The sequence below is a fragment of the Pinus tabuliformis genome, chromosome 2_1, assembly GCF_031772625.1.
Source record: "Pinus tabuliformis cultivar Carrire ecotype Pingquan chromosome 2_1, CPIR1, whole genome shotgun sequence".
NCBI classification, from domain to species: Eukaryota; Viridiplantae; Streptophyta; class Pinopsida; order Pinales; family Pinaceae; genus Pinus; species Pinus tabuliformis.
Window position 1 is genome coordinate 976,860,507 of NC_142299.1, and position 27,225 is coordinate 976,887,731.

At 41.4% G+C, this 27,225-nt stretch overlaps 1 protein-coding gene across 1 annotated transcript in view; it reads right to left on the bottom strand.

Annotated features, from left to right (window-relative positions):
• LOC149203901 (choline transporter protein 1-like) overlaps nt 1-27,225 on the bottom strand; it is a 335,506-nt gene that overhangs the window by 259,076 nt on the left and 49,205 nt on the right. The window contains exons 2-3 of the mRNA XM_089403603.1: nt 12,077-12,435; nt 11,525-11,670 (exon numbers count right to left, since the gene is read on the bottom strand). Of these exons, the coding sequence (XP_089259729.1) occupies nt 11,525-11,670; nt 12,077-12,435 (505 nt within the window). The remainder of the gene's footprint in view (nt 1-11,524; nt 11,671-12,076; nt 12,436-27,225) is intronic.

A 27,225-nucleotide genomic window follows, 5' to 3' on the forward strand; every position in this document is an offset into this window, starting at 1 on the left:
AAGCCTCTCAAGACGGTCGAATGATCAAGAAAAGTGAGTCGTTGGGCCTTTGAGGAGGCCTAATGAAGTCCAAGGGGTGCCATCATGTAGAAATGGACTCCAAACACAATGGACAAGGGGTTGGACCCTTGTTTTCCAAACAAGAACATGTGGTGCTCCCAAGTGGGTGTGGAGCACAAGTACGTCCTCATGGATCGAATATGCATGTAGACTATCTGTAAGGGCTGGAGTAATGAAATAAGCCCTCCCTCTGTAGCGAGAGACAGCCTCTGGACCCTATAACATCTGCCAAGTGTATGGTGCAACTGTGGGGCCGATTGGTCATGGTGAACCAAGTGTATCATCCTCATCCCAAAGGTGGAACACGAGCAATCAATGAGTGTTGTTGGGGATCCATGAAGTAATATCTGCTATGGCAGAGGCCCATGGCTCTCAACGCTCACCCTACAAGCACCAATGTGGCCCTCTAGAGGGCTAGGATCCTGTATAGGGAGACCAAGCCCCAAATGAAGAACCACCTGCAATCCTGCATAAGATCCACTGCGTCCCCTTGCCCTCCAATAAAACAAGTCATTAGAATAATCAAGTAATAAAGCTTACATGTCATGGGGTCAATGGGGCATTTCATGGTGGCATGCCCTTCCATAGTGGGCTTTGGCGTGTACAAGTGTCTTCAAGCTCAATAGGGGGTTAACCAAGGACCCTATTAGGTGGTTTCAACCTCTAAAGGGAGTGACATGTCATGGTACATCCCTCAAGTGGTAGGTGGCAAATAATATAATAATGGAATGGAGAGGGGATCAGGGGAATCATCCAGACCACATGTCAAGGTGCAAGGGTAGCTATAATAAGGAAAGCCCACACGTAGGTATATGAGTGTAGGAGGGAGCAAATCGTGGTACATGAGTTACCCCGGCCTTTGTTTTTCCACCCTTCTTCATATGCCTCTTTCCTTTAATTGGTTTTTCTTCATAACTGCACGGGGCTCCAGGGGATGAAAACATGATGTGCAATCATGGGTTCCTTAATGATGGAGAGGGCTCATATAGGGCCCATAGGAACCATGGTGATGGCCATAGATAAGGGGTAGAGCTCATGTTTGGCTTTTGCCCACATGCTAAATTTGTGTGTCCTGACCATCTTTTTCATTTTGTGGTACATCTCCTTTTGAGAGTGGCAAAATTAAGTTTTTTCTTTTCTTTTTAGTTGCATCAACCTCCGGACATCGTTCTAAGTCCGACCCAAGGTGTGGACAAAGGGAGGGGGAGGCTAACCCTATGTGGACCTAGTGGACACATGTGGACCCGGATGGGAAAATAGATGAATGGGGCTAAAATGAATGGAAGGGGAGTGACGTAGGTGGTATCGGGAAGCGAGACCACGCAACCAAAATCGGGATTTCCCATGTAGTGCCATCCCTAAAGCTAATGGGCATTAAAGGAGATCCCACAGGACTAAGATGCAAGGGTAACCATGAAATCAGGTAGTGGAGACAAGAATACAGAGCTAAACCCACTCTTTCTGCCAAATACCCCCACCAATCTATGCCCAAAAGTTCTCATGACAAGTAAGGAAAATTACGCAACTATAACAATGAAAAGCCATACCTTTGGGGTCGGAAAATTACGCAACTATAACAATGAAAAGCCATACCTTTGGGGTCGGAAGGCCCACCTTCAAACATACATTGATAACAGATGGGCGAGGGACCACATAGCCGGCTTAGGTGTCAGAGAAATGGCACATCGAGCTACTTGGGGGCTGCAAGGGGATGCTATTTGTCAGCTAAGGACCATCTAGGAGAAAAAGTTTTTCCTATGCATACTACCCACGGGTGGTGGGTAACAAGGACCATCTAGAAGAAAAAAATTCTCCTATATACACTACCCACAGGTGGTGGGTAACAAGACCGAAGATTGCAATTTACTCCTGTGACAAAAGGCATCGAAACCATGTGAAAATAAATCTTTTCTTATGGAACCATGTGGTGAAATCCGAATTACCTCATAGCAATATAATCTTTAAGGTTCGGACTCTAAAAAGCCTCCAAATCTTTTGTGTAAGACAACATGTGTGAGACAACTCTAGGAATAAGGAATTCAAGGCTCATGAAGAAGATTGTATATATAGCCTATTCGTATCCATTGAAGAACAAAACATACAAGCCATTCATGCAAGGAGAATAAAAGGCTGAAATGAAGAGAAATAAGAAGAGATTTTTGTTCCTTTGCTCAAGCAAGAAAGAAAGACAAAAGAACAGTCCAAATCTCGGTGGCAATACTTTTTTGTGGCATCTAAACTTACTATAGCAATATCTTCCTGTGACATTCAATCTTATTGTGGCAACATACCTCTGGGATATCTTAGTGGACGTGGAATCTAAAAGGACAGAAATATGGCATCTCGTGATCAGAAAGTACATCAAATCTCTTTAAGACATCTCTCTTGAAGAATGAATCCTTCTAGGATTCATCTCTCTAGTTCATATCCTAGTTTGAAGATTGAACGTCTGATGCACCTATGTTGAAGGCAAACAATATACATAAGTACAAGGAAGATCAAATAATCTCTGGACCGAATACCTATAATAGAAATACTATAAGGATGGACAGGTAAGGATGAAACAGGTACGTATAATTTTTTGGTTGACTTGCAATGTGAATAACACTGCATAGAATGCTTAGACTACTAGATTATGAAGAATCTAGGGCATAACATGTAGAATAAAATAATGATCTTATGCACTCTTGAAAGATGGTATCGTATTATAAAAGGGTTTGAGTAAAGATGTTAGAGATCATTGATATGTTAGCATTCAAAGTTTTTTCCTACATATGAAGACAAGGTTTTTGTAATCAATGAATGAAAGGAATTTGATCTCATAGAAGGTTTGTCAATAGCATCTCTAGGGTTTTGCAACTAACTTAATAGTATACTTGTAGAATTTGCAATTCTTAAATGGCAGATCTTGAAGACTTTGGAGAATCTAGGGTTTGTAAACCCTAGAAAAGGTTTGAATTAGAAAACCCCTAGGAACAAAACCTTAACTAATCATTTCCGTTGTAAGATCTAGCTCTTGAAGATGACAGAAATGACATCTTGCTAACGTAAGGACAAGGATGGTGAAAATAAAAAAAGGACCTAGATAAAGAGAGCGTTGACCTTTCTCAAAAATAAGTACTCTACATCTCCTCAAGTTGTTTACTACTATTGCTATTGTCTTTGTACTTTACTCAATTATATTTGTTCTTTCATAGGCTTCCAATAAAGTCTGCAGATCGATTATAAGAACTACCCAAGACTTGAAAGCAGATGAAAGAATGGAAAGAACGTAGCAAAGCACAAAGATAAAAGAATATAATTGCCTCATTTAGAAGAGTTACTCCAGATTTTGAAGGAGCCTCTTGATTAAAGAAGACCTTGTACTTTGGAAGAGAAGGATTCTTGAGCCAAAGGAAGTAATATTGACTTTAGAAGGAGCTGGAAGCAGAAGTTGACATGAAAGATCTTACAACTTGGGAAATGAGGTTACATCGACAATGTTGATTATGAAGAGAGATACTACCAATGATTGGGATGGTTTCCTGGAACAATATGAAGCAAAATTTTGTTGCACTACTGAGGCAGAGGATGTGGTGGTTGGTACAATCAATTGTGAAGAAGTTTGGCTCCGTAAGGTGTTTGATGGACTACTTCATGACATGTTGGATTCGATTATGATATTGATCAAAGTTTCATGAAGATTGTTAGAGAACCAAGAAGGTTAGAGTATTTTATGATTCGAGAGTATGATGCAGATAGGAGCCAAGAAGCTACAACAAATCTCCACGGAAGAACAAGTAGTTGATGTAATGGAAGTATGAGTACTTCCGACACAAGCTTAGGTTTGTAGTTATCTCCTCCTTGATTGAGAGGGAATGAGGATCCCCTCCCAGGTTGAGAAGGAGTGAGGGTAGACAAGGTGTTCTCCATGTGTCACATACTATGGCCAAGACTAACAGTCATAAGCCTAGTGCATGAACACTAGTAGGGAGAATGGTGGATTGGATAAGCATCAGGGACGTACATTCTTGAGTCATGTATTGTTGTTGACTAGGATTAACATCATAAGTTGGATACATGGACTTGGTAAAGAATGGTCCAGATCATGGTTGCGTGGGAGCGGGAGTGGAAGCAGGAAGCGAGAGCGAAAGCGATTCTTGCGGGAGCGAGGAGCAACATTTTCAAAAACTCACGGGTCAGAAGCGATTTTTGGTCCTCAATCAGAAATACTCCTCAACCAGTGGCCCAAATCAAAAGATAATCACATTTCTGGTTAGAATTTTTAGTGTATACCAAAATCCATAGGTTGCATGACATACTTTCAGTGGTTTTGGGATGCTAAAATTTGTTGTTTAGTTTTTAGCTAAGTCACCTGACACGGGGATTCGGGACACGTAGGATTCGGGATTCGTGGTGTCCGATTCGGGACACGCTGACCCCCGGAACAGGACACATTATATATTATTTTATTAAAAAAAAAAAAATATATATATATATATATATATATTAAAAATTAGTTATTAGCATATTTCTTACACAAATTTTAATTAATGATACAAATTTATTGATTTCAAACATAGATCTTCATCTATAGCTATTAGCATGCATAGTACATACAAAATTCAAATAAATGTCAGTGGTACTAGTCACATAAATGATAAATCTATTAAAAATTTAAATCATGATTCATAATTCATAACTGAAAGACAACTTACAACTACAAGATAGTAAGATAAACACACTGACAACTGTAGTTTTCTCATTAAGTCATCAAATTAAAATCTGTTACATAGGTAGTGTTGGTGCAATGCCAATGGCAAATAGAAATAGAAAATATAAAACAACTATAGGTATACAAGCCTCAAGGCATCAATCAGCATCAGAATCAGCATCACTGTCCCCATCATCATGGTCCCCACTGCTCTCCTCTGCATCCTCCTCCTCCCCTGTATCCATAGTCGCCTCTGCATCTGCTGGTATGGAGGTTGACCCCTCTAAGTCATCAAAACTAATAGGGTCTAGCACTGGATCACCGAGATCCATGTTGGCCAATGCCAACTCAACAAGGTGTCCAGACCCATATCATCAGGAAAGACATCCCACATCTTTGTCTTTCCCCTCAACCACTCTTCCCTCTGCCTGTAAATAAGATGAAGGTTGGTGTGCACATACACCATTGTCTCTGCCCTGGACTGCTCAAGCATGCTCTTCTTCACAGTATGCAAATTCCCATATGTGCTCCAATTCCTCTCGCAACAAGAGGATGAAGTCACCTGAGAGAGGAGCCTCATGGCTAACTGCTGAAGAGGAGGGCTTGTTGCCCCATGATTTGCCCACCAAGAGTAGGGCTTCTTAAGCCCCTTGTCTCTAATCACATCATAACCTCCAAATCGACCAGTGCCAGTGGAAAACTCTGCAAAGGCATCCTCCACCTCAGCAAGCAATGCACTATCCTGATAAATCCGCTTCAATGCCTCTTTCCTCCCCTGTGAGATTTCACCATCCATGTGAGGAGGGAATCTGCGGGAAGGTCCACCATTCAGCCACTCATGGCTGTAGTATTTGGGGTTCAATGAGTGAGCCAAACAATGTCAAGGTGTACAATTCTTGTCCCATCTGCGGACAAGAATATCATGTATGGTATCGCAGAAGGCCTCTGGTGATGTCTCATACTGGGGGCACTAACTCTGTAGAATAATGCTCCTCACAGACTCAATCATGGAATCCCATCCCTCATAAACCTCTCCTAGGATGGGTTTGTCTGTATCTGCAACTCGAAGCAAAGAGATGATAGGGTCCATGATCCGAATAATTAGATCTACCCTCTCCCACCAAGCATCATCTAGTACCGTGTCCTTCACTCTTTTAGAGGCTGCCTGATCTGTCTTTCTCCAAAAAGACCAAAACTCAGAAATAACCATGGACCCAAGAGCAGTCTTGACCTCCCTCAACCTCTTCAACATCATGAATGAAGATGCAAACCGTGTATCAGCAATCTTCAACAATGATAGATTGTTGTACTCCTTGTAGATAGTGAGGGCATTTGTATGATTTTGCACAAAGTTACGGATATGTCTTGCATCCTCAATAATGCTTCCAATCCAAAGCACATTAGAAGCAATGGATTTCAGTGCTAAGTTCAATGAATGGACAATGCAAGGTGTCCAAAACACTTGTGGATATTTAGCTTCCACAATCATCCCAGCCGCCTTGCAAACAGGTGCATTATCTGTAATGATTTGCACACAAGAATCAACACCTACCTCTTCAACAACTCTAATAAATAACTCACCCATAAATTGTGCATCCTTGTATTCGCCAAGTGTATCCACTGCTTTCAGGAAAACTGGACCATTCAAGGAAGACACCATGAAGTTGATGATTGGGTGTCGTGCTGGATCTGTCCATCCATCAGAAACAATGCTAACCCCAGATGTTGGCCATGATGCCATAATAGGCTCGAGCATTTTTTGCACCTCTTTTTTTGCCTTCGTCAACAATGTGGTTCTCAGCTTCTCTGACCCAGGAGGCACATACCCTGCTGGAGCCCCTTGAGTTAGAGCTCGGCACATCTCAACAAATAAAGGTGAACGTGCAACATTAAATGATATGAAGTTTTGATAGAAGAAGAAGGCAATGGTGAGATCAAGCTCTTCCCATCTCTCTTTTTGGAAAATCCTGTCCATTGGACCAAGTGATCTTCTTTTTAATGCTTGTCCCCCAGTAGAAGTAGAACTCTCAAATGGAAATTTGGTGGTGGCTTTCCTCAAAAATGGAAGGGGGTCTTCATTCTTTCCCTTGGGTGCTTTTGATTTTGAAGCCAGTGCCACATGTTCCATACCAACATTGGCCTCCTTTTCCAATTCTTTTCTCTTTTGTGAAGTAATAACTTTACAAGATCCAATCCCACAACCAGGTATAGCCAACAAATGTGATTTCACACGGTGATATGTGCTTTTGAAAGAAATGTTACAAAAGTTGCATTTCCATTGCACATTGCCTCCTCCCTTTCCCTTGCTGTTTGGCCCATCCTCTCTTGTGACATATTTCCACAATGGATATTTTTCATTGTCTTTATGTCCTCTTCCCTCAACATTACTTGCAGCAGACTCTGATGATATTGGGGGAGGAAGAGCATCTCTACCCATGACATTCTTGCCCTTCCTTGCTGCCTTTGATTGAGCCATGTTACCTCAACCTGTAAAAAAAATGAACAAACTGCTGTAAAAATGAACAAACTGCTGTATTACGAAACTATTTACCTAAATTTATATACATATATATATAACTTGTTATATTTGAGTGGACTGGGATTTGACTGAGTTATGGGCATGCTTAGCTTAGTTCATTGATGACAGCCTACAGCCACAGGTTATTTACTTATCTATATATGGACTAATACGTTCTTTTCCTAATGTGCAGACATAATACTCATCACTACCTACAATTTTTTGAAGCTGTAAGACATGCCAATGATGCCATTAATGTAAACAACTTCAATATGTTCAGTTCATGGTTTTTCAAACAGTGCGGCAGCACCTTATGACTATACTTCTTCATGATTAGGAGTTGTGCAAGGCTTGACCTTGGAATCACTATTGTATTGAAATTTAAACTGTTTAAATTTGTTCATGGTGGGCACCGTTGTAGAAGTTTTTGATCCAAGGAGCAATTGTGGGCTTCTTTTATACAAGAAAAGGCCCGTGACAGTTCACCGATAATCGCGTAGGTTACACAAGTGCCACTTTTAAAGGACCAGTGGAACCAACTTGAAAAGCAGATACCCATTTGGTATACGATATACCACAATCAAGCATTAACAGTTATGTTTTTACCCAGACTGCACATGTGCTATTATTACCTAGCAGGCACCCCCGACCGAGCACAGGAATCTCGAAACAGTTATGTGGGAGGTGCATACAGTTGGAACAAAGACCGATCAGAGCTTTTCCTCATATCTCAGCACGCAATGCTAGTGGCAACGCCACAGTGCTCATACAATCACACGGGTTTACAACCACACGCCGACACGGGTTTTTGATTTTTGGCATTTGCAAATCGTATCAACTGGAAGGTTGTGCCTACTTACCTCAACCTGAAGTTTAACGATGCCTGACGTTGGGTGGACTAGACGTTGGGCGGTCCGCTCCTCACAGCAACAAAGAATGAGTGAATGAGCTGAGACTCGCCCCTTTTTAACGTTGCAGCCTGCAGGTGTTCCGAACCCGTCAAAACGAATCGCAAACCCTCAAAACGAATCGCAAAACCAAGACTCGCTATTCGGAATCAAGACACGATTCATAAATTCGGGCACGTCACTGGACACGACGTGCCACAATAGGACACGACGTGCCCTGCAATTCTGACACGAATCGGCATAGAATCGTGTCCGATTCGACCGATTCGCAATTCGTCTATGGTTTTGAACGAATCCGGTTTCCTAGGTTTTTAGCTACTACAGTGACACGTTTTACAATTAGACAACTCATATAAGCGAAGAGCTCCACCCTAGATGACTCCATATAAAGCATTGATTTTATTGTGGAGTTACATGGAGGTCATTTTGGTACTCCTCCCTTGGCCATTAATGGTGTGTTTGGCATAAATAGCAAGGGCTTGGGCCATGGTGACAGTGTATCCCTGCCTTATGTGTTCCCATCTAGTAGGTTGTCAGGTGAAATGTCCCTTACTAAAATAGTCTAACGAACTTGCAAAAAGTTTCAAAATTCTCTTTCAGGCATTTTGACACACACTTTGTGTGTAAACTTTTCTTCAAACACTTTGCATGGAAATAACAAGTTACAAGAAGCATTTATGGGTTAGTCATTTATCAAACATTTTGAATGCAATAAGATATAACCCTAACTTCAGCAAATATACTCCACAAAATTCCTAAATAAATAGCAATACTTAACCAATTATTTGTTTAATATTGATCATGAAATTACATGCTAGACAACTCATTTAAGATGCAATAATTTGATTTCTGAAACCTGTGAATAACTCGGCAAATGTCACGATTTGGCTAATTAAATGATGTTGCTCCATATCAATGCACACGTCCTCATACAAATTCGATCTTCACAATATATTTGGCCTCCACCAAAAGAGCACATGGCCTCCTCGAGGCATGAACTCGACCTCCACTAGTTCTAGCAAAATATATATCTTCCTTCAACACTGAGCACCTGTGAAGAATCTGAATGATCCCTCCTATTGATGAGGTAGGGTGAATATGTTTCACCACCGAAACCAACACAAAGTGAATATCTTGTGCACAGTGGTGGAAGAAATCACTTCTGACATAATGTATGTGCCAAACTGCCCAACACTGAACTTGTTCAGCCACCTGTAACCTATAAGACCTATTTGACCACCTTTGACCAGTTGTAACTTGCCATTGCCTTCACTGCTTAGAAAAAATTTATACGGCAAGCAACCAACTCACCAAGCTGAACAAACTGAGACCAAGTTGACTTTTTGACATCCCTGACCACTTGCATAGGGAAATGTGAACTACCTCAAGAATTGTGAAAGTTGTCAATATGACAGTAACATGCATGAGAACTATCTAAGAGATACCACACCAAATCATAGGCCACCTACATACTCTATAGACTCATAACCATGCAGTAAGACATAGGTGCACCTTGACGCAGGCTGGACTAGCTTACACACAGGTGATCACCCCTACAAAAGTTGCCTCCCACAAAACCATGAGTCTTAAAGTAAGCCCAACTAAGGCCCTCCAATCCTATACAGGATGAAAGGAGTTAGAGATCAACTTCAAGAAACAAACCATGGTCCGACCAAAACAACAAGACACAAGGTCTAGGATGCCTCATACATAGCCTTGTAATGTTGTTACATGGCTTTTGTCTTGTGACCTTGGACTTACAATGGTGGTGAAAAATGTTGCAATGATATGTATATAACCTTGCTGCTATGAGGGGTAACAGGGCCTACATCACACTTCTCTATGTAAGTTGACCTATTTTCTCAACAATTTATCTCTTTTCTTTTAATTTCAACTATCGCAAGGTTAATTATGGGCTTATTCAAAGTTGTAAGAACGATAATGACGGGATTTAGTGGCTAGTAACACATATAAAACAGATTCAAATATGCATTTGTTTGAAGACATCTAAGTTATATACCAAATATAGCAACTAAACTTCAGAAGACTGTTATTTATTTAGTTCACTCCATGAAGAACACTATGAGGAAACTAAGAGTGGGATGGTTAATAACAAAGATCTGCTTTATGTGAAAGGAAGGGGGGAAAGGAGAGAACTCATCTATGACAATATCAATCTCAAGGTGAATGTTAGTCTATGGATCTCCATATCCATAATCAAAAGCAACCCACAAGTAGAAAGCATAAATTTGGCATGACTACACAATCCATCAAATAAAACAAACCAGCACCAATTGTCAAACTTACATTGAGGATCTTTCTAAAGAGAGAAATGTGTGCAAATTACAAGCATCATCTTAACTAAGCACAACATTTCCAGAAAGAATAATTTCCTTTCCCATGTGTATCAATACTCTATTCTTCCGTATTTAAGGAACTTAATCTACATCACCTTCTTTGATAAATTGTTCACTGTCTTTTACAAAGACGGGACAATTTTTTGAGGATATAGAGCTTCTGAAAAACAAGTTGTGTACAAAAGATCAGCCATGTTTGTACAACCTTTTTAAGGGATAAGCACATGAATGCATTCTCGACTAACAAGAAAAAAACACATAAAAACTGATTCTTGAGTGAAACATATGGCAAGCTAATTCAATCCTATAAGAATAATAATTGGTGTTTAGCTAACTTTGAAAGAGAAAAAGGCAAGGGGAACAGCCATTAACTACATTCATCATGAGCCCAAACCCTACCTACTATTTAATTTTGTCTCTTAATAATAGCCATGTTCCATGATTCTGTAATGAAAAGATGGCACTTTTGCACTGAAACGAGCATTAGCTCAATAGTCAATGGTTGAAGTGAGGAGGACATGTTCACTTAATTTTCATCCACAATCATCCTAATTCTAAATTTCTAGTCATATTCTTAGTACATAAAGGTTGAGGGTTAAGGTGACGAAGCTACCTGTGTTCACTTAATCATCATTTGCAATCATCCTAGATGTCAATATTATGGCTTCTTAAAAGGGTTAGTCCCAAGAAAAACATATTCCATTGTTGATTCTTGTACTATTTTGGTGATGAATGTTTCCCTACTATCTTAGATTGAACATTAGTACAGATTATTATTTGCTGAATATTACGTTATCTACCTTGGGTTTTGTGAAGCTCAAAAACACAACAGGAAATAAGAAATAGTACTCTATACAACTAATGTACTAGTAGTACAGAAATCAGCTTACCGTGTACAAATTTGCCAATGAAAAAGATTTGTAAAAAGAAATTCATGGCTACAGCACTCTTAAAATGGAGATTAAACTTCTTAAAATTCATAATGCACCTTCAGAATTGCAGAAGGAGCATTGAGAGCAGAATGGATAGCTTTGACTATGATATCCCCTTCATCAATGTCCACACCACCCATACCTTTCCAGTGCTGCAGTGACACATTTGAGGCATGGGCAGCAAACTGGCAGCTCCAAAATACTGGAAAATAATAGCCAAACATAGAACAGCATCAATCAAATTAAAATGACCCAATCAAAGAAAAATGTTTTAGTACATGTATGGCATATATATTGCCCTGCATGTCCCATTATTTTTCTTTTCAGCCTATTCAGCCAAATCCTTCTATTCCTGAAATTATCTCATCTTCAACAAGTAAACTCTTACGAAGTTGAACAAATGCTACTACGAAATACACAGAAATGAACTATCCATAATTTTAAGTGGTGGAATTACTTGTCAAAGGAATCACAGATATAGAGAGGCACCGATGATCAACTACAACGATAGATTTGCAATTAATAAGCATCCAGTGTTTCATGTGCTAACCAAAAATTCCAACACAAAAGATAACAATTTTTATTGCAAAAGAAACTGGAGTACAAACCATTTGTAGTAGGAAAAAGAACAGGATAGCATGGGCCTTGAAGTTGAAGAGAGGAGTTCTTTTGGTCACTACTTAAAAACTCATAGTAGTTATAGTTTCTTCCAACCCACTCATCAAGTGTGAGCGTAATAGACCCTTCAGGATAGTCACAGACCCAAGTAAGAGAATCATCTGAAGGAGTTGGACATCTTTTCAAGCATATGCTCCTTGCTTCAATTAAGTTGATGGGGCTCTTCCTAAGCCCACTTTGGTAAACCTGGTTCGGATTCTGCCAATATCTCACTTGCAATTCACGGAGATCTGGTTTAGAATTTTTGTTTCCACAAAGATTACCCTTGTAATCTAAACCATATACAAGCCTGAAATCAAAGCATCAAACATCATCAGGAGAACCTAATGGTTAATATTCTATGTTGGTGTTTAATCAAATTTCATCAATAGATATATAGAAAATAGTTGCTCCATTCTAGTTGAGGTCATTTGGCAAAATTACCAATTGAAATAATTCTTCTAAAAACACTCAGAAATAATTGAACAATTGTAATATTCCTAATTGGAATTGACAGTAAATAACAGAAGCATGTAACTTGAAACAGTAAAAAAAATTGCAATTTCACACATGCACAACCAGTCACACAATTAGAAGCACTAAAATTTACTTCTTTATTAAGAATTTGGGCACAAGAGTACAATGCAGATGAGAAGAAATGAACCTGGGCTTGCCACAGCAAGGTAAAGCAAAACCCAGGTGGTAGAATGATTGTTCCAGCTCCATGGAAGATGCCCACAAAATTCTGTGCTAACCCAGGAATTCTCTGCCACTACTGCAAAATAGAAATGGAGTTTTCTGCCACCCCAATGCTCGGAATCCTCTGAAAATGCAGCTGGTATCTCCACTAAATTTTCCCCACAGGACTCAGAAAGGAATTGGTTCCAAACCCCACCACCGGAAAACCCACAAAAAGTGTGAATTTCCAGTTCAACTGGCTGAATCCTCTGAAAATGCAGCTGGTATCTCCACTAAATTTTCCCCACAGGACTCAGAAAGGAATTGGTTCCAAACCCCACCACTGGAAAACCCACAAAAAGTGTGAATTTCTAGTTCAACTGGCTGAATGCACTGTCTAGAAATTGCTGCTGCTACTCCTTCAATCCTCCGGAAAAAAACTCCCAAAATTGTCTGCAAATTCCCCACAAATTCTCCCTTAATTTCTCCAGCCACCAAGCCCACAAATTATGCTGCTCTTATGCCACGTGTGCCTCTGCCAGAAACTGTGCAGGCCCTAAAATGCCAGTATTTGGCCCAGAAATTTCTCTCAATGCCCGGCCTCCAAATCATCACAAATCTCCCACAATGGATGCTCCAAGGCAGCCCTGAAATTCCCAGCAAAGGAACTGCTCCACAGATGGTCCCCTCAAGTGGCACGAATTTTCCTCCAGCATCCATGTGTTGTGCAGAAGTGGAAGCAACCCCTTATCCCCTGCTCCAGAATGACTCCAAAAGTATCAAGTGACTCCCCTAGGGTGGCACTCTAAGTCCACCGAAGTAAGAGCTGAGATCTCCGCCTGGAAATCTCCTTGTGCTAAGCAACACTTGTTCACTTGGCTGAACAGCTCAAGCAAACGGTTGAGTTCAGATGTAAAATTGACAAAAAGCCCCAAACAATGGCCCTCACCTCCTATTTAAGCTTGCTGCCTCAATTTCCCCTTGGTGGGGCCCAAACTCCACTAGCCTGAATTTTCCCTCATTCTCTCTCTCTCCCAAGTGCGTACTCCTCCAAGGGGTGCGTATTCCTTGTGGGTGACCCCCACATCCACCAAAATTTTAATTTTTTCCCATCTCCTAAGTCGAACTTCCAAAAATGCATGCTAATGCCAAAATTGAGTCAATATTGGTGACCCTCCTCAATACTTGGAAAATTGGGGATATTACAATCCCTCCCTACCAAAATTTGCTTGTCCTCAAGCAATTTCAGCATTGGATGTTGTAACACCTGCTCACCTTCCCATGCAGCATCCTCCTCAAGAAGGTCTTTCCACTTGACCAAAAACTCTTCGACAACTCTTGTCCTGAGCTTCCTTTCCCTTGTCTCCAAAATGGCCTTTGGCACCAGCTCTAGATGCCCCTCATCATCCAATGGTGGGGACTCCATGGTGACTGTCATTTGTTTTCCAAGTTACAAGCGTGAAACGTGGAAAATGTTATACACTTTGCTTCCTAGCGGAAGCTCCAACTCATATGCCACCTCCCCAACTCATCTTCTCACTCTGTATGGCCCATAGAACCGGGGCTTAAGCTTTTCGGCCACCTTCTGCTTTAGTGAGAACTGCCAATATGTTGGAGATGCAAGTAGACCATGTCTCACACCTCGAACTGCCTCTTAACCCTGTGCCTATCAGCATTCGTTTTTTGTTGATTTTGTGCCACCTGCAAGTTGTCCTTGAGAGCCTTGAGAATATCTTGGCTCTCTTGGACCCAGTGCTTTGCCCTTGGGGCCCTACTATCTCCAAAAATCATGTCAAAAAATGAAAGTGCATCATAACCATAAAGGGCTCGAAAGGGTGACATACCAATCAACATGTGGTAGGCGGTGTTGTAGCAAAACTCTCCAAGGTGCAACCACTTCAACCACGCTCTCTGTTGCTCGGTCACATAATTACGCAAGTACCCCTCTAGCCACGTATTCACAATCTCTGACTACCCATCCATCTGAGGGTGATAGCTAGTACTGGGATTAAGCTTTGTCCGCACCAACCTAAACAGCTCCTACCAAAATGCCCCCATGAACCTGCTGTCACGATCACTGACTATGGTCTTTAGGAGACCATGCACCCTGAATACCTCCCTGAAGAACAACTCTACAACCTAAGAGGCCGAAGATCTTGATGGAATGGCGAAAAAATGGGCAAACTTGGTTAACCTATCCACCACTACATAAATGCAGGCCCACCCCTGTGCAATCAGAAGGCTTGTGATGAAATCCATGGACACGCTCTCCCATTTCCTCTCTGGGATGGGAAGCAGCTAAAGTAGTCCTGCAAGGAGTGATGGTTCCCCTTTGTTTATCTAAAAAGCCGCGCACTCTTATACATGCCTCAACACGTCTCCCTTGAGACCCCTCCAAGAAAAACGCTCCCTGATAGCCCTATAAGTCTTGAGGAATCCGGGGTGTCCTGCTAAGGGTGAATCATGAGCCGCCTGCATAATCCTCTCTTTGAGTTGAGACCCTGGCACTAAGTAGATCATGTCCTTATAATATATCACATTATCCATCACCCGGTATTAGTCGTCCCCGAATGTACCATCCAGTATCTTGCAAGCCTGCCTATCCTTGGAATACTCAACCAAAAGTTGAGCCTTCCAATCTTAATGATGTCCATCAGAGGTAGAGTCGTCGGCCTCCTGGACAATGCATCCGCCACTATGTTATGTTTGCCCTTGACATATTTTATCTCGAAGTCATGCGCTTGGATCTTGCTGATCCACTTCTATTGTCTCTCCTGTAGCTCCCCCTGCTCTAGGAAAAAGCGAAGATTGTTGTGGTCAGTCTTCACTTTGAATCTGTTGCCCACCAGGTACTGCCAAAACTTCGCTAGCACATGCATCATGGCTAGCATCTCCTTGTTGTAGATAGAGTACAGCCACTCATAGTCCTAGAGCTTTCGGCTCTCATAAGCTATGGGATGGCCCCCCTCCATCAGCACTGCTCCAATGCCCTCCCCCGATGTGTCACATTCCAATACAAAGGGCTAAGTAAAATCCAATAATGCCAGAACCAAGTAAGTGCTCATGACCACCTTAAGACGCTTAAAGGTCTCCTGTGATGCATCTAACCAGTTGAATGTCCCCTTCTTCGTGAGGTTTGTAAGGGGTGTGTGAAAATTCTATCACTGCAGCAACTAATTTACTTTTCCTACTTATTTCATCATAAGTTATTCATGAAATTACTTCAACAAACATTTAAAAAAAAAAATATTGTTGCAGATATCACACCGTAATACATAAACAAACATATGCACACATTGACAATTATTTTGGACTAATGTCCTCGGAAAAACCCAATGTGGGAAAACCGGTGCAGCAAGGGAGGATTTTATTATTCAGCAATTTTATGGTACAACAGGGTGCCAAACTGGCTTACCCACAGATAGACAAATTTCTAGCACTTCTCATGAAACCCTCTGCGTCAGCCTGAAACCCTTTGTGTCAGCCTACTGCAGTTATGCGCAGATCTCTCTGGCCTTCTGTGTCACTCCTACAGCCTCTGCGTGGATGACATAGGCCCTTTTGGTTCTGCACAGTCTCTACTACCTCTGCATGGCTTCCTCTGGCTTTGCGTCTGCTCTCTTCTACCTCTACACTGATCTCTCGTCTCTCTGTTCCATACTTGCTGCCTCCTAACTGCTCTCCAGACCACTGGTTCAATTTCTCAGCAAACCCCGCTACAAAAATTGAACTGACTGGTCTCCCTCAGTGTGTTCTCCAAGTGACCCCCAAGCCTCCTCTTATACTTTCCTCATTGACAAATCAACGGCCGAGATTAAGTCCCTAATCAACGGTTAAGATTAGATCTAGCTTGATCCATGTCTTTTGGACCATTCTAAAACAGTTTCATATTAATACTTAGGGTCTCCATTAAAAATATTAATTATTTTAATATCTCCTGAACTGTTTAGAATCTGCTCAAATCCTTTCTGGGTATTGGAGATGTCATGTGCCCCAACCTCTCCACCAAATTTCGTGGCTAGAGCACATCTGATGCTACCCCAAATCAACAGGGTGCGGGCAACTAAGAAAATCCCCTCACAAAGCGCCTGTAATATGTGCATATCCCTAGGAATCCCCTTAGCTCTGTCATGTTCTTGGGTGTGCATCAATCAAGGATGGTGCGTATCTTCTCTTGGTGTAATCTGACTCCTTCCTCCCCTATCATGTGCCCAAAGTATAACATCTTGGTCAACCCAAATTCTCACTTGGACATCTTGGCATAGAATTGTTGTTCCTCTAAGATGCTCAAGACATGTTCCAAGCGTTGCAGGTGCTCCTCCTATGTCCTGTTGTAGATAAGTATGTCATCAAAGAACACCAAGACGAACCTGCGCAGATGCTTGCGGAACACGTGGTTCATGCAAGACTGAAATGTGGAGGGGGCATTGGTGAGTCTGAAAGGCATCAGCAGAGACTCAAAGTGTCCATAATGGCATCTGAATGCCGTCTTCAGAATATCTTGCTCACCCACCCTGATCTGATGGTACCTCGAGCACAAGTTTATCTTAGAGAAGTACTTGGCTCCTTTAAGTTCATCCATCAGTTCGTTTATCCGGGATATGGGGTACCAGTTCTTCAGCATCTTCTTGTTCAAGGCCCGATAGTCGATGCACATATGAAGACACCCATCTTTTTTCTTCACCAATACCACTAATGAAGCAAAAGGGCTAGTATTAGGCGTAATATGCCCTAACGCCAACAACTCTTGGATGGCCTTCTCAATCTCGTCCCAGTAGGCCTGGGGGTGCCTTTACGAGGTAGTGATAACAGCGTGAACCCCCTCCTACAACTCAATGGTCTGCTCGAACACCCAATCTGGTGGCCTGCCTGGAGGGATCTCCCCAAAAACCGTTTGATGGCTCTCCAGCAATGCCAGTATGTTTGGATGTACCGATCGTGCCTGTGTCCCTATCTCTGAAATCCTAAAGCTCCACTGCCCACTCTATATCCCCATGCCGCAAGTCTGCCTCCATCCGGTGAGTGGACAATGTCTGGGGCAGGCAGGAATGCATACCCCTCAGCACTATCGACTTCCCATCTGGGCCCGTGAACTCCATCTCCAACTTCTGCCAATCAGTGGTGACCCGCCCCAACGAGTACAACCATTGGACACCCAACACCACGTTGGTGTTTGGAACATCAACTACAAAGAATGATTAATGACAGAGTAGTTCCCCATAGTCAGAGTCAGGTTGGGAACATACTTTGTGCATTGCATCGTCCGGTCTCCAGACACCAGCACCGAGAACCCCTCAAATGTCTCTGTATGTATGCCCCTTCGCTCCACCATCTGGGCATCAATAAAGTTGTGGGTAGCCCCACTATCCACCAAGACTGACACACATTGCCCCTATACTGTGCCTCTGATCCGAAGTGTCAAGTACTTTGAAACTCCTCGAAGTAAAGCTAGTATGCCCCCAGAAGAGACGAATGGCCCTCATCCCAAAGGTAGAGGTGGCGGTGGTGGTAGTCCCCCCTATAGCCTGTGGACCTCCATCTCCCTGGTCTATCCCCTGCTCGGCCTCCTCCTCCGACTCACTATCTGAGTACACCTCGATGTAATGGGCTTTGCCCTTGGTGCACTTGTGCCCCAATGCCCAAGGCTCCTGGTACGTGAAGCATAGCTTCCACCTCCGGAGGTCTCTCCTAGTCTCATCATCCAATTGGCCACACCCAACCTCCCTTTGACGCTGAAGAGTGTCTATGTTCCCTTGTGGAACCAATGGCCTGGTGAGTATAGGGGCCCTGGTCTTGGGCACTACGCTGATCATGTACCGGGTCCTAGAAATAGCATCCATCAATGAGGTGGTCTTGTATGTCCTCACCCACCCACGCAAGGGATCAGATAACCCCTCGACAAACAGCGTAATCAACCGGACCTCTAATATGTTTGTCACCATCACAGCCAGCCTTTGGAACTCCGAGATGTAGGCCTTTGCACTGCTTGTCTGCCTTGTTGCACAATTCTTTTCAAAGTTCCAAGGAAGCAGAAGTACCAATTTTTTTCAACAGGATCGGATCATCTATCAGCAGTTTATGTGTCATTATAAACCCTTTCTGCAAGTTATGTAATGTAAATGATGCTAGTAAGACCATGAATGAATGTAACAACCTAGGTAAGTCTATTATTTTGGCGAGAGTTTCATTCTAGGAAGTTTTTCGTCTTACTGACTCATTTGTGTTTTTAAACATGGATGGTCGACAGAGTTTTTCCCTCCAACCTCACCCCAAAGCTCAGGTGGAATTCTTTGTCAAAATCTTAGGTAAATCCTAATGTTCTAGTCGAACCTTATGTAAAAGTGGTTTGGGAATAATTTAAGCAAGTTGGCTAAATTATTTTATTACAAATCATTTGGTCTACTAAATCATGTTGTGTCGCAGATTGGGCATGTTTTTTAGGGTCTAAGCTGAACAAGTATTCCCCCTTTGAGGATTCAATTGTAAAAAATCTTATGTAAAAAATATTTTTAATGCATGATCCCTCATATTTAGATACCATGGTTAATATATTAGAGGGTGAAAAAACATTAAATCCCCTCAAGTGTCAATTCATTCATTTTTCTGGCAAATATAATTAAATCCTAAGCCAAAAAATTAATTAATTAGAGTCAAATTAAAATGTCTTAGGAAAATTAAATTCTCCAAGTGGAAAATTCGTGGGTATCAAAAGAATTAATTTTTGGAGGTCCTCCACCAAGGGAATATTGGATATTTCAAGAAAAATTGGACCCTTGGACCTTGGTGGTTAAGTCAAAGTCAATTTTTTGAAGAAATTAGCTCAAAATAATTAATTTTGAGCTAATAAAAATGGAATTAAATGATAAATTCGAAAATTCCTCAAAAATAAAAATTCAATGGCTAAAATTAAAAGATGATAAAGTATTTTTTGACAACCGAGATTATTTTGACAAAGATCAAGCAAACTAGCCATTATTTTTCCACTTGGAGGATTTATCTATAAATTAGAGTCATTTGAGTCTCTAGCCATCTAATTTCTAACTAAGAAATTGTTGTTGAAGCATTGATGTAACACTATTGTCCCGTTGGGAACTTTTATTTCTATCATAATAAAGACTTTGGGGAGCAGCTCAAGGTGTTTAATGTTCGTTGATTTGTGGTATGTGTTGACTACGGGTTTTCCTATGTTGTGCTAGTAAATGATAAAAAAAAAAATTCATTAGATGGAGATAAAGTCATTCTATTGATAGTTTTGGGCTAATCTTAGATGATTTGATTCGCCATATGATTAGCATATTTTCTTGAGATATATACATAATGTTTGCACGTACCTCAGTCCTTGGTTTCCAAGTTCACAAATTGTGAGCATGAACCAACTTTGTTTCAATCCCAAATATTTATGTGATTGATTTAAACTTCGCAAACGCTATAGTGTGCATTGGGTTTCTAAAGTGTTTTTAACCATTTATCAAAGATAAAAGCTCCATAGAAAATTTCCTCAAAATTTATTTTAAAACCCTTGTATATTTGTAATTTTTTGTAAATAGATTTGTAATTTAAATTTGTAAATTATTTTTGTTAATTGGGGTTTTGGGGTTTTGAGATTTTTTATATATTTGGGGTTTTGGGTATTTTATCTCCATTTTCTGTAGGTATAGTCAAGAGAAGAAGTTGGAATAGAGCTAGATCTAGACCCTTGAGGTTAAAATCTAGTCTCTAGAATTTTTGCGGGGCCAGCTATTGGAAACTTTGCAGCAAAATTCAAATCTGAAGCAAATAAAAAAACAAATTGAGGTTGGGTTTTCAAGTTTTAGGCCTCTTGGGCCGGGATCCAGCCCTCCTAGGGCCAGCATCTCCCTAGCTACCCCCTACTGTAGGAATTTACAGGGTAAGTTCCACAGAAAGAATACCAAAAGGACACCGCTCACAACCAGATCTCAAATCAATACACCAGTATTTTTGACGTGGTTAAAACCCTCAGAGTGCAAGGAGGGAAACAGTCCACGGCCTGTCCCAACGTGGGTACTACAGGCAATTTATTAATCAAAGAATGAAAATTTACATAAGCTTCTCTCATGCACGGATTACCCGAACAATGACCCTCCATGCGCTTTAAATAGAACTCATGGACCAATCGGGTGTCAAGCCACGGATCAAGTGTCGGTAATACCGAGGTGAGAGTGAACCGTCGGATCACTACATATCGTGACCGTCGGATTGTAAGTTACAAAATGTACAACGGTAAAGAAACACACTTTACCTAACTCTAACCTAACTCTATACTAGACCAAGTTGAACTTAACTATATCCTATGTGTCGGAATATCCTAACATCCCCCCTTAAGAACAACTTGGGATAGGATTGAAGGATTTACAAATATGACACAATAGGAGAAGGAAGGAGGCACTAGAGCCTATCCCCCCTTAGTGACAACTTCCTGAACTCCAAGCATATATCGAAGTTTAGTGAACTTCGCCTCTGTGAGAGCCTTTGTGAAGATGTCTGCAACCTGATCATCTGTTGGACAATATTGCACTTCAAGAACATGGTCATGAATGAGCTTTCTGATGAAGTGCATGTGTAGTTCAATGTGTTTGCTGCGCTGATGCTGGACTGGATCTTTGCATAGCTGAATGGCACTTTGATTATCACACCAAAGTGTGGTTGAATGCTGCTGCTCAAAGCCAAACTCTGATAGGATCTGACGAAGCCACAAGGCTTCCTTACTAGCTTCCACGGCACCACGATACTCTGCTTCTGCTGACGAAAGAGAAATGGCAGCCTGTTTCTTACAAGCCCATGTAATAGGTCCTGAACCAAGAGTGAAGACATAACCGACAGTAGACTTCCGATCATCAGGGTCACCAGCCCAATCAGAATCAGTGAAACCAACTAACAGAGGATCTGCTTTGGCACTGTAATGAATCCCAAACTGTACTGTACCTCGAACATAACTAAGTATTCTTTTAGCTGCTTTCCAATGACTTTCACGGGGGTTTTGCATAAAACGCGCAACAAGGCCAACAGCAAAGGAAAGATCAGGACGAGTATGGGTTAAATACAGGAGTTTTCCGACAAGTTGACGGTATAAGGTAGCATCAACTTCAGGAGAGGTACAAGAGACTGAAAGTTTGACTCCAGACTGAAAGGGAGAAGGGGCTGGCTTACAGTCTTCCATGTGAAAATGACGAAGAATATCACAAGCATACTTGGACTGGGAAAGGAAAATACCCTCTTGGGATTGCAAGACTTGAAGACCGAGAAAATAGTGTAAATGTCCTAAGTCTGTCATTTCAAATTTCTTTTTAAGGCTGGACTTCACATGGTTTATAAGGTTGGGATCACTACCAGTAAGAATAAGATCATCAACATAAAGAACAAGGATGATAAGAGAGTTGCCCTCTTTCTTGGTGTAGACAGTATTGTCAGAATGACACCTAGAAAAGCCAGATTCTAAAAGAAAGCTATCCATTTTGGCATACCAAGCCCGAGGAGCTTGCTTGAGGCCATAAAGGGATTTCTTAAGTCGACAAACAAGGCTGGAGTCTGTTTGTATGAAGCCAATGGGTTGTTCCATATAGATTTCTTCCTGCAAGTCCCCATGCAAGAAGGCAGATTTAACATCCATCTGATGGACTTCCCATTTTAAAGAGGCAGCAAGGGAAAGAACAAGGCGGATAGAGTTCATTTTGGCAACAGGAGAAAAGGTTTCAGTGTAGTCAATGCCTTCAACCTGTGAAAAGCCCTTAGCAACGAGACGAGCTTTATGTTTATCAACTTTCCCATCTGGTCCATACTTGGTTCTGTAAACCCATTTACATCTAACAAGTTTGCGTCCCTTTGGTAGAGGAACAAGATCCCATGTATCATTTGTCATCAATGAATGATATTCTTCATTCATAGCTGCTTCCCAATGTGGATGGCCTGAAGCTTCTGCAAAAGTGTCAGGATCATGATTTACTGGAGCTTGAGCCAGTAAAGAAGAGGCTCTTTCAAACTGAGAACGTGTACGTCGCTGATCTGTAGGATCACCGGCAAGATCACCTGCTGCATCCCGAGTGGCACGGACCCATCTTGGAAGTTGAGGATCCTGAGAAGGTGGGGGAGGATTATCATCCTCGCTTTCATCATCTGAAGAAGAAATGTTTTCAAAGATAGAAGAGATAGGAAGAGGTGGCACATCCGCCGGACTAGGCTCGCAGGCCGATTTATTTTCATCAAATTTTACATCTCTTCTAATGATAACATTTTTGGACTTAAATGGGATAAGTCTATAACCTTTTACATCTTCAGAATATCCAACAAAAGTACATTTCTCACTTTTAGGTTCTAAAGCTTTATGCTTTTCATCTGGAATATGGGCCCATGCTTCACTTCCAAACACACGAAAGTGACTTACATCTGGTTTAATGGAACTCCAAGCTTCTTCTGGAGTGATATTCTCTAGAACCTTAGTAGGAGTGCGATTGATTATATAATTTGCACAATTAATTGCTTCGGCCCAAAAACTAAGACTGAGTCCTTTAGATTGCAGCATACAATTAGCCATTTCCTTTAAGGTGCGGTTTTTCCTTTCAGCTACACCATTTTGTTGTGGAGTGTATGGAACAGTATGTTGCATTTGAATTCCATTTTCGGTGCAAAAGTTGATGAATGTGTTTTTAACATATTCTCCACCATTATCAGTTCTTAGCTTAAGAATTTGATGTCCAGATTGTTTTTCAACAAATGATTTGAAGGCCAAAAAAGTGGTAAATACTTCGCTCTTGAGTTTTAAGAAGTATACCCAAGTGCGTCTGGAGAAATCATCAATGAAAGTTAAGAAGTACTTGCAGCCAGAGAATGAAGCAACAGGAAGAGGACCACATAAATCACTGTGCACAAGCTGCAAGGGGGCTGAGGCGTGCCAAGAGGCACGTTTGTCAAAACTGTCCCGATGATGTTTTCCGAGTACACATCCGGAACAAACACCATCTCTGCAAGATACCATAGGAAGACCTGTCACCATATTTTCTTTACATAGATGCTGAAGGGAGCGATAGTTTAAGTGACCAAATCGCTCATGCCAAAGTTTGCTCACTTCATCATTATGAGCAACAAATACTGAGGGAAGATTGGATGACCCAAAGTTGTGAAACTTATACAACCTTTTGGAATCATCAGCAAGACCAGTAGCTAGAATCTGTTTAGGATCTTTTAGATCCTTGATTACAACATCATGAGGTGAAAATTCAACAATTTTACCTTCACCTGAATGAGTTATCTGATAGACAGATAGAAGGTTGCAGGATAAGGTTGGAACACATAATACATCATTAAACTGACCATTGTCTAGATGAACAGTTCCAGTCCCTACAACATTAAGAGATCTATCATCACCAATATATATATTTTTGGTGTTACAATCATTTAAAGAAGAAAACATGGCTTGGTTTTTGGCCATGTGACAAGAGGCTCCAGAATCAATGAGCCACTCATGAGAATGAGAAGAAGAAGAAGATACATTTAATGCATAACCAGACTGAGATGATTGACAATGACATGCAGAAAGTGCCATTCCGGAAGTTGAAGTTGAAGTAGGCTCCACATGGATGTTATGTTTCTTCATTGCGGCTTCCAAGGCTTCCATCTTCTTAAAGCATTTAGATTCTAAGTGGCCATCTCGATTACAAAAGTTACAATGTCTATCAGTCTTCTTCCATTTGTTTTTATTGGTCTTATCATTTTGCTGAAATGATCTTTCATTTTGAGGCTGAAATGGTTTAGGACCATTCTTTTGAGGATATGACTTCTTAGGATTCTTTGAATTTGGTTGCTGCTGGGCGGCTAACGCTTTCGTGGAAGAGTTTCCAAGATTAAGAAGACCAAGGTGTAAGAGTTTTTCTTGTTCTCTTATTAAGGAATCACAAAAGGAGTCAAAGGAAGGGGGCTTGTAGTCTTGTGCTTGACAAATGAAAGCTTCTCTTGTAGAATGGAAAGTGGAAACAAATACAGAGTAGGCTGGTCCCAACTTAGTAAGGATGGAATAAATAAGGTTACCATCGTCTTTCTTAACTTTAACACCTTCCAGGAGATATCTAAGGTTCTTGAATTTGGACAAGAAATCTTCAATGCAAGAAAAATTATTAGGATCCAAAGTAAGCAGCTCATTTTCAAGTTGATGGGCTCTAATTTCATTTTTAATCCCAAAAACTTTAGCAAGTTTTTCTAATGCTTCATGAGGAGTCTCAAGTTCCGCAATGTGGAATCTAAGATCAGGAGAAATAGACATCCCTATCAAACCACGTGCTTGATCTTGTCTATTTTCCCATTTTGCCGCCTTGTCTTCATCTTTTGGTTTCTTCTCTTGGTCTGTGGCTATTCTGAAGAGACCTTTACTTCTAAGTAAATCTTCGATGTAGGCTACCCATTGGAAGTAGTTAGTGCTGTCAAGAATGACTTGGCATGGGCTTTCCATTTTTAAAAAAAAACTGAAGCTGAAGATGCTGAAAGTAGGTGTTCCAATGGATAGATCTCGAAAAAATAGGCGGTTTTAAAAAAAAAGGCTCTGAAAAAGGCTTCCGGATGAAGAAGTTATGGCTTTTTGAAAAATAATTGTTGAAGTAGCCGGCAAAGTGCGCGAATGTGCGGGAATGAAAAAATCCGCCCCCACAAAATGGAGACTTGAACCCAAGACCTCTACTCTCTTAAAATAGCTTTGAACCAATTGATCTATACAAAAAATTTGAGAGAGAGAGAGAGAGGGGGGGGGCCTCGGTTTGCGTGCTTTCCTTGAGAAAGCTCTTTTTCCCTACAAAACACAAAACCCAACACGAATATGCAAAGAAAAACGAACCTTGCGGCTCGAAGTTAGCTTTAGCCAAAAAACTAGAAATTTTTAAAAAAATCTCAAAGTTAGCTTTAGCCGAAAAACTAAATATTTTTCTCAATGTTTCTGATTTTCCGAGATCACACTAAGGTGCAGGGAAAAGAGCATACGCATGAGAAAAATCCTTCCTTTCTGTTTCTGATTTGCCCAGATCGCACAGAGTCGCAGGGCAAAGAGCATACGCAGAAATGAAAGGTATAGATCCGGTTAAAAAAAAAGGCTAAATAAACTGAGACCGAAATAAGCAGAGAGAAAATAACAGTAAACTGCAAAAAAAAACACTGTATACCTCCCGATCTGAAAAATGACGCAGCTAGGGCTACCGGAAACCTTTTCGCGTGAAACGAAAGGGGTTCCTCACTGGAACAGATGCTCCGAACGCAACAGAGCAGTCCTCTCGGCCCGAAAGCAGTCAGAAACAGCAGATCTAGGAAACGACAGCCGCATGCAGTTCTACCGGCTTCAGATTTGGATCACCAACGGACGCGGCCCTCAAATAGCTCTGATACCATGTAGGAATTTACAGGGTAAGTTCCACAGAAAGAATACCAAAAGGACACCGCTCACAACCAGATCTCAAATCAATACACCAGTATTTTTGACGTGGTTAAAACCCTCAGAGTGCAAGGAGGGAAACAGTCCACGGCCTGTCCCAACGTGGGTACTACAGGCAATTTATTAATCAAAGAATGAAAATTTACATAAGCTTCTCTCATGCACGGATTACCCGAACAATGACCCTCCATGCGCTTTAAATAGAACTCATGGACCAATCGGGTGTCAAGCCACGGATCAAGTGTCGGTAATACCGAGGTGAGAGTGAACCGTCGGATCACTACATATCGTGACCGTCGGATTGTAAGTTACAAAATGTACAACGGTAAAGAAACACACTTTACCTAACTCTATACTAGACCAAGTTGAACTTAACTATATCCTATGTGTCGGAATATCCTAACACCTACGTCAGCCTAAGAAGGCCCTGTGTCATCCTTTTCAACCTCTTGGACGCAAGTTGTAGCTTCTATGGACCTCGACCCTCCTTTAAACCCCCTGCATCAAGGGTTTTAGCCCTTTTTATGGTTGGTTGCCTCGACCCCCCTTTCCTACCCTAAACGATTGCCCTATGGGCTAGCCGTGGGGTTTTCAACCCTAAAACCCTAGTTGTTGCCTCCTTTTAGCATCCTTCCTCCAACGTCCAACCCTTTAGGGTTTTTCCTACCTCCTTACCCTTTGCTCTTCCCTCTTTGGCCATTTTTGACCCCTGATCTGCCTTCCTCTAGCCTTTAGCCCTCAATGTCGGCCCTACTAGGCCTAACATTAGCCTTCTTTAGCCCTAGTTTGCCCTAAATCCATATCTGAATTTTTTGTACTTAACACTTGGTGGTTTTGCAGGTTCTTGGCCTCAAAAATTTTGATTTTCAGGTGGCAAATTCATCCTAAAGTTTCAGCGAATTTAGACCAAGGAATCTTCAAGGCCATGGGCCTAGGGTTTGCTCTCTAAACCCTAGTTTTCTCACTGTTTTGCCATTGTTGTAATTTCATCATTATAAC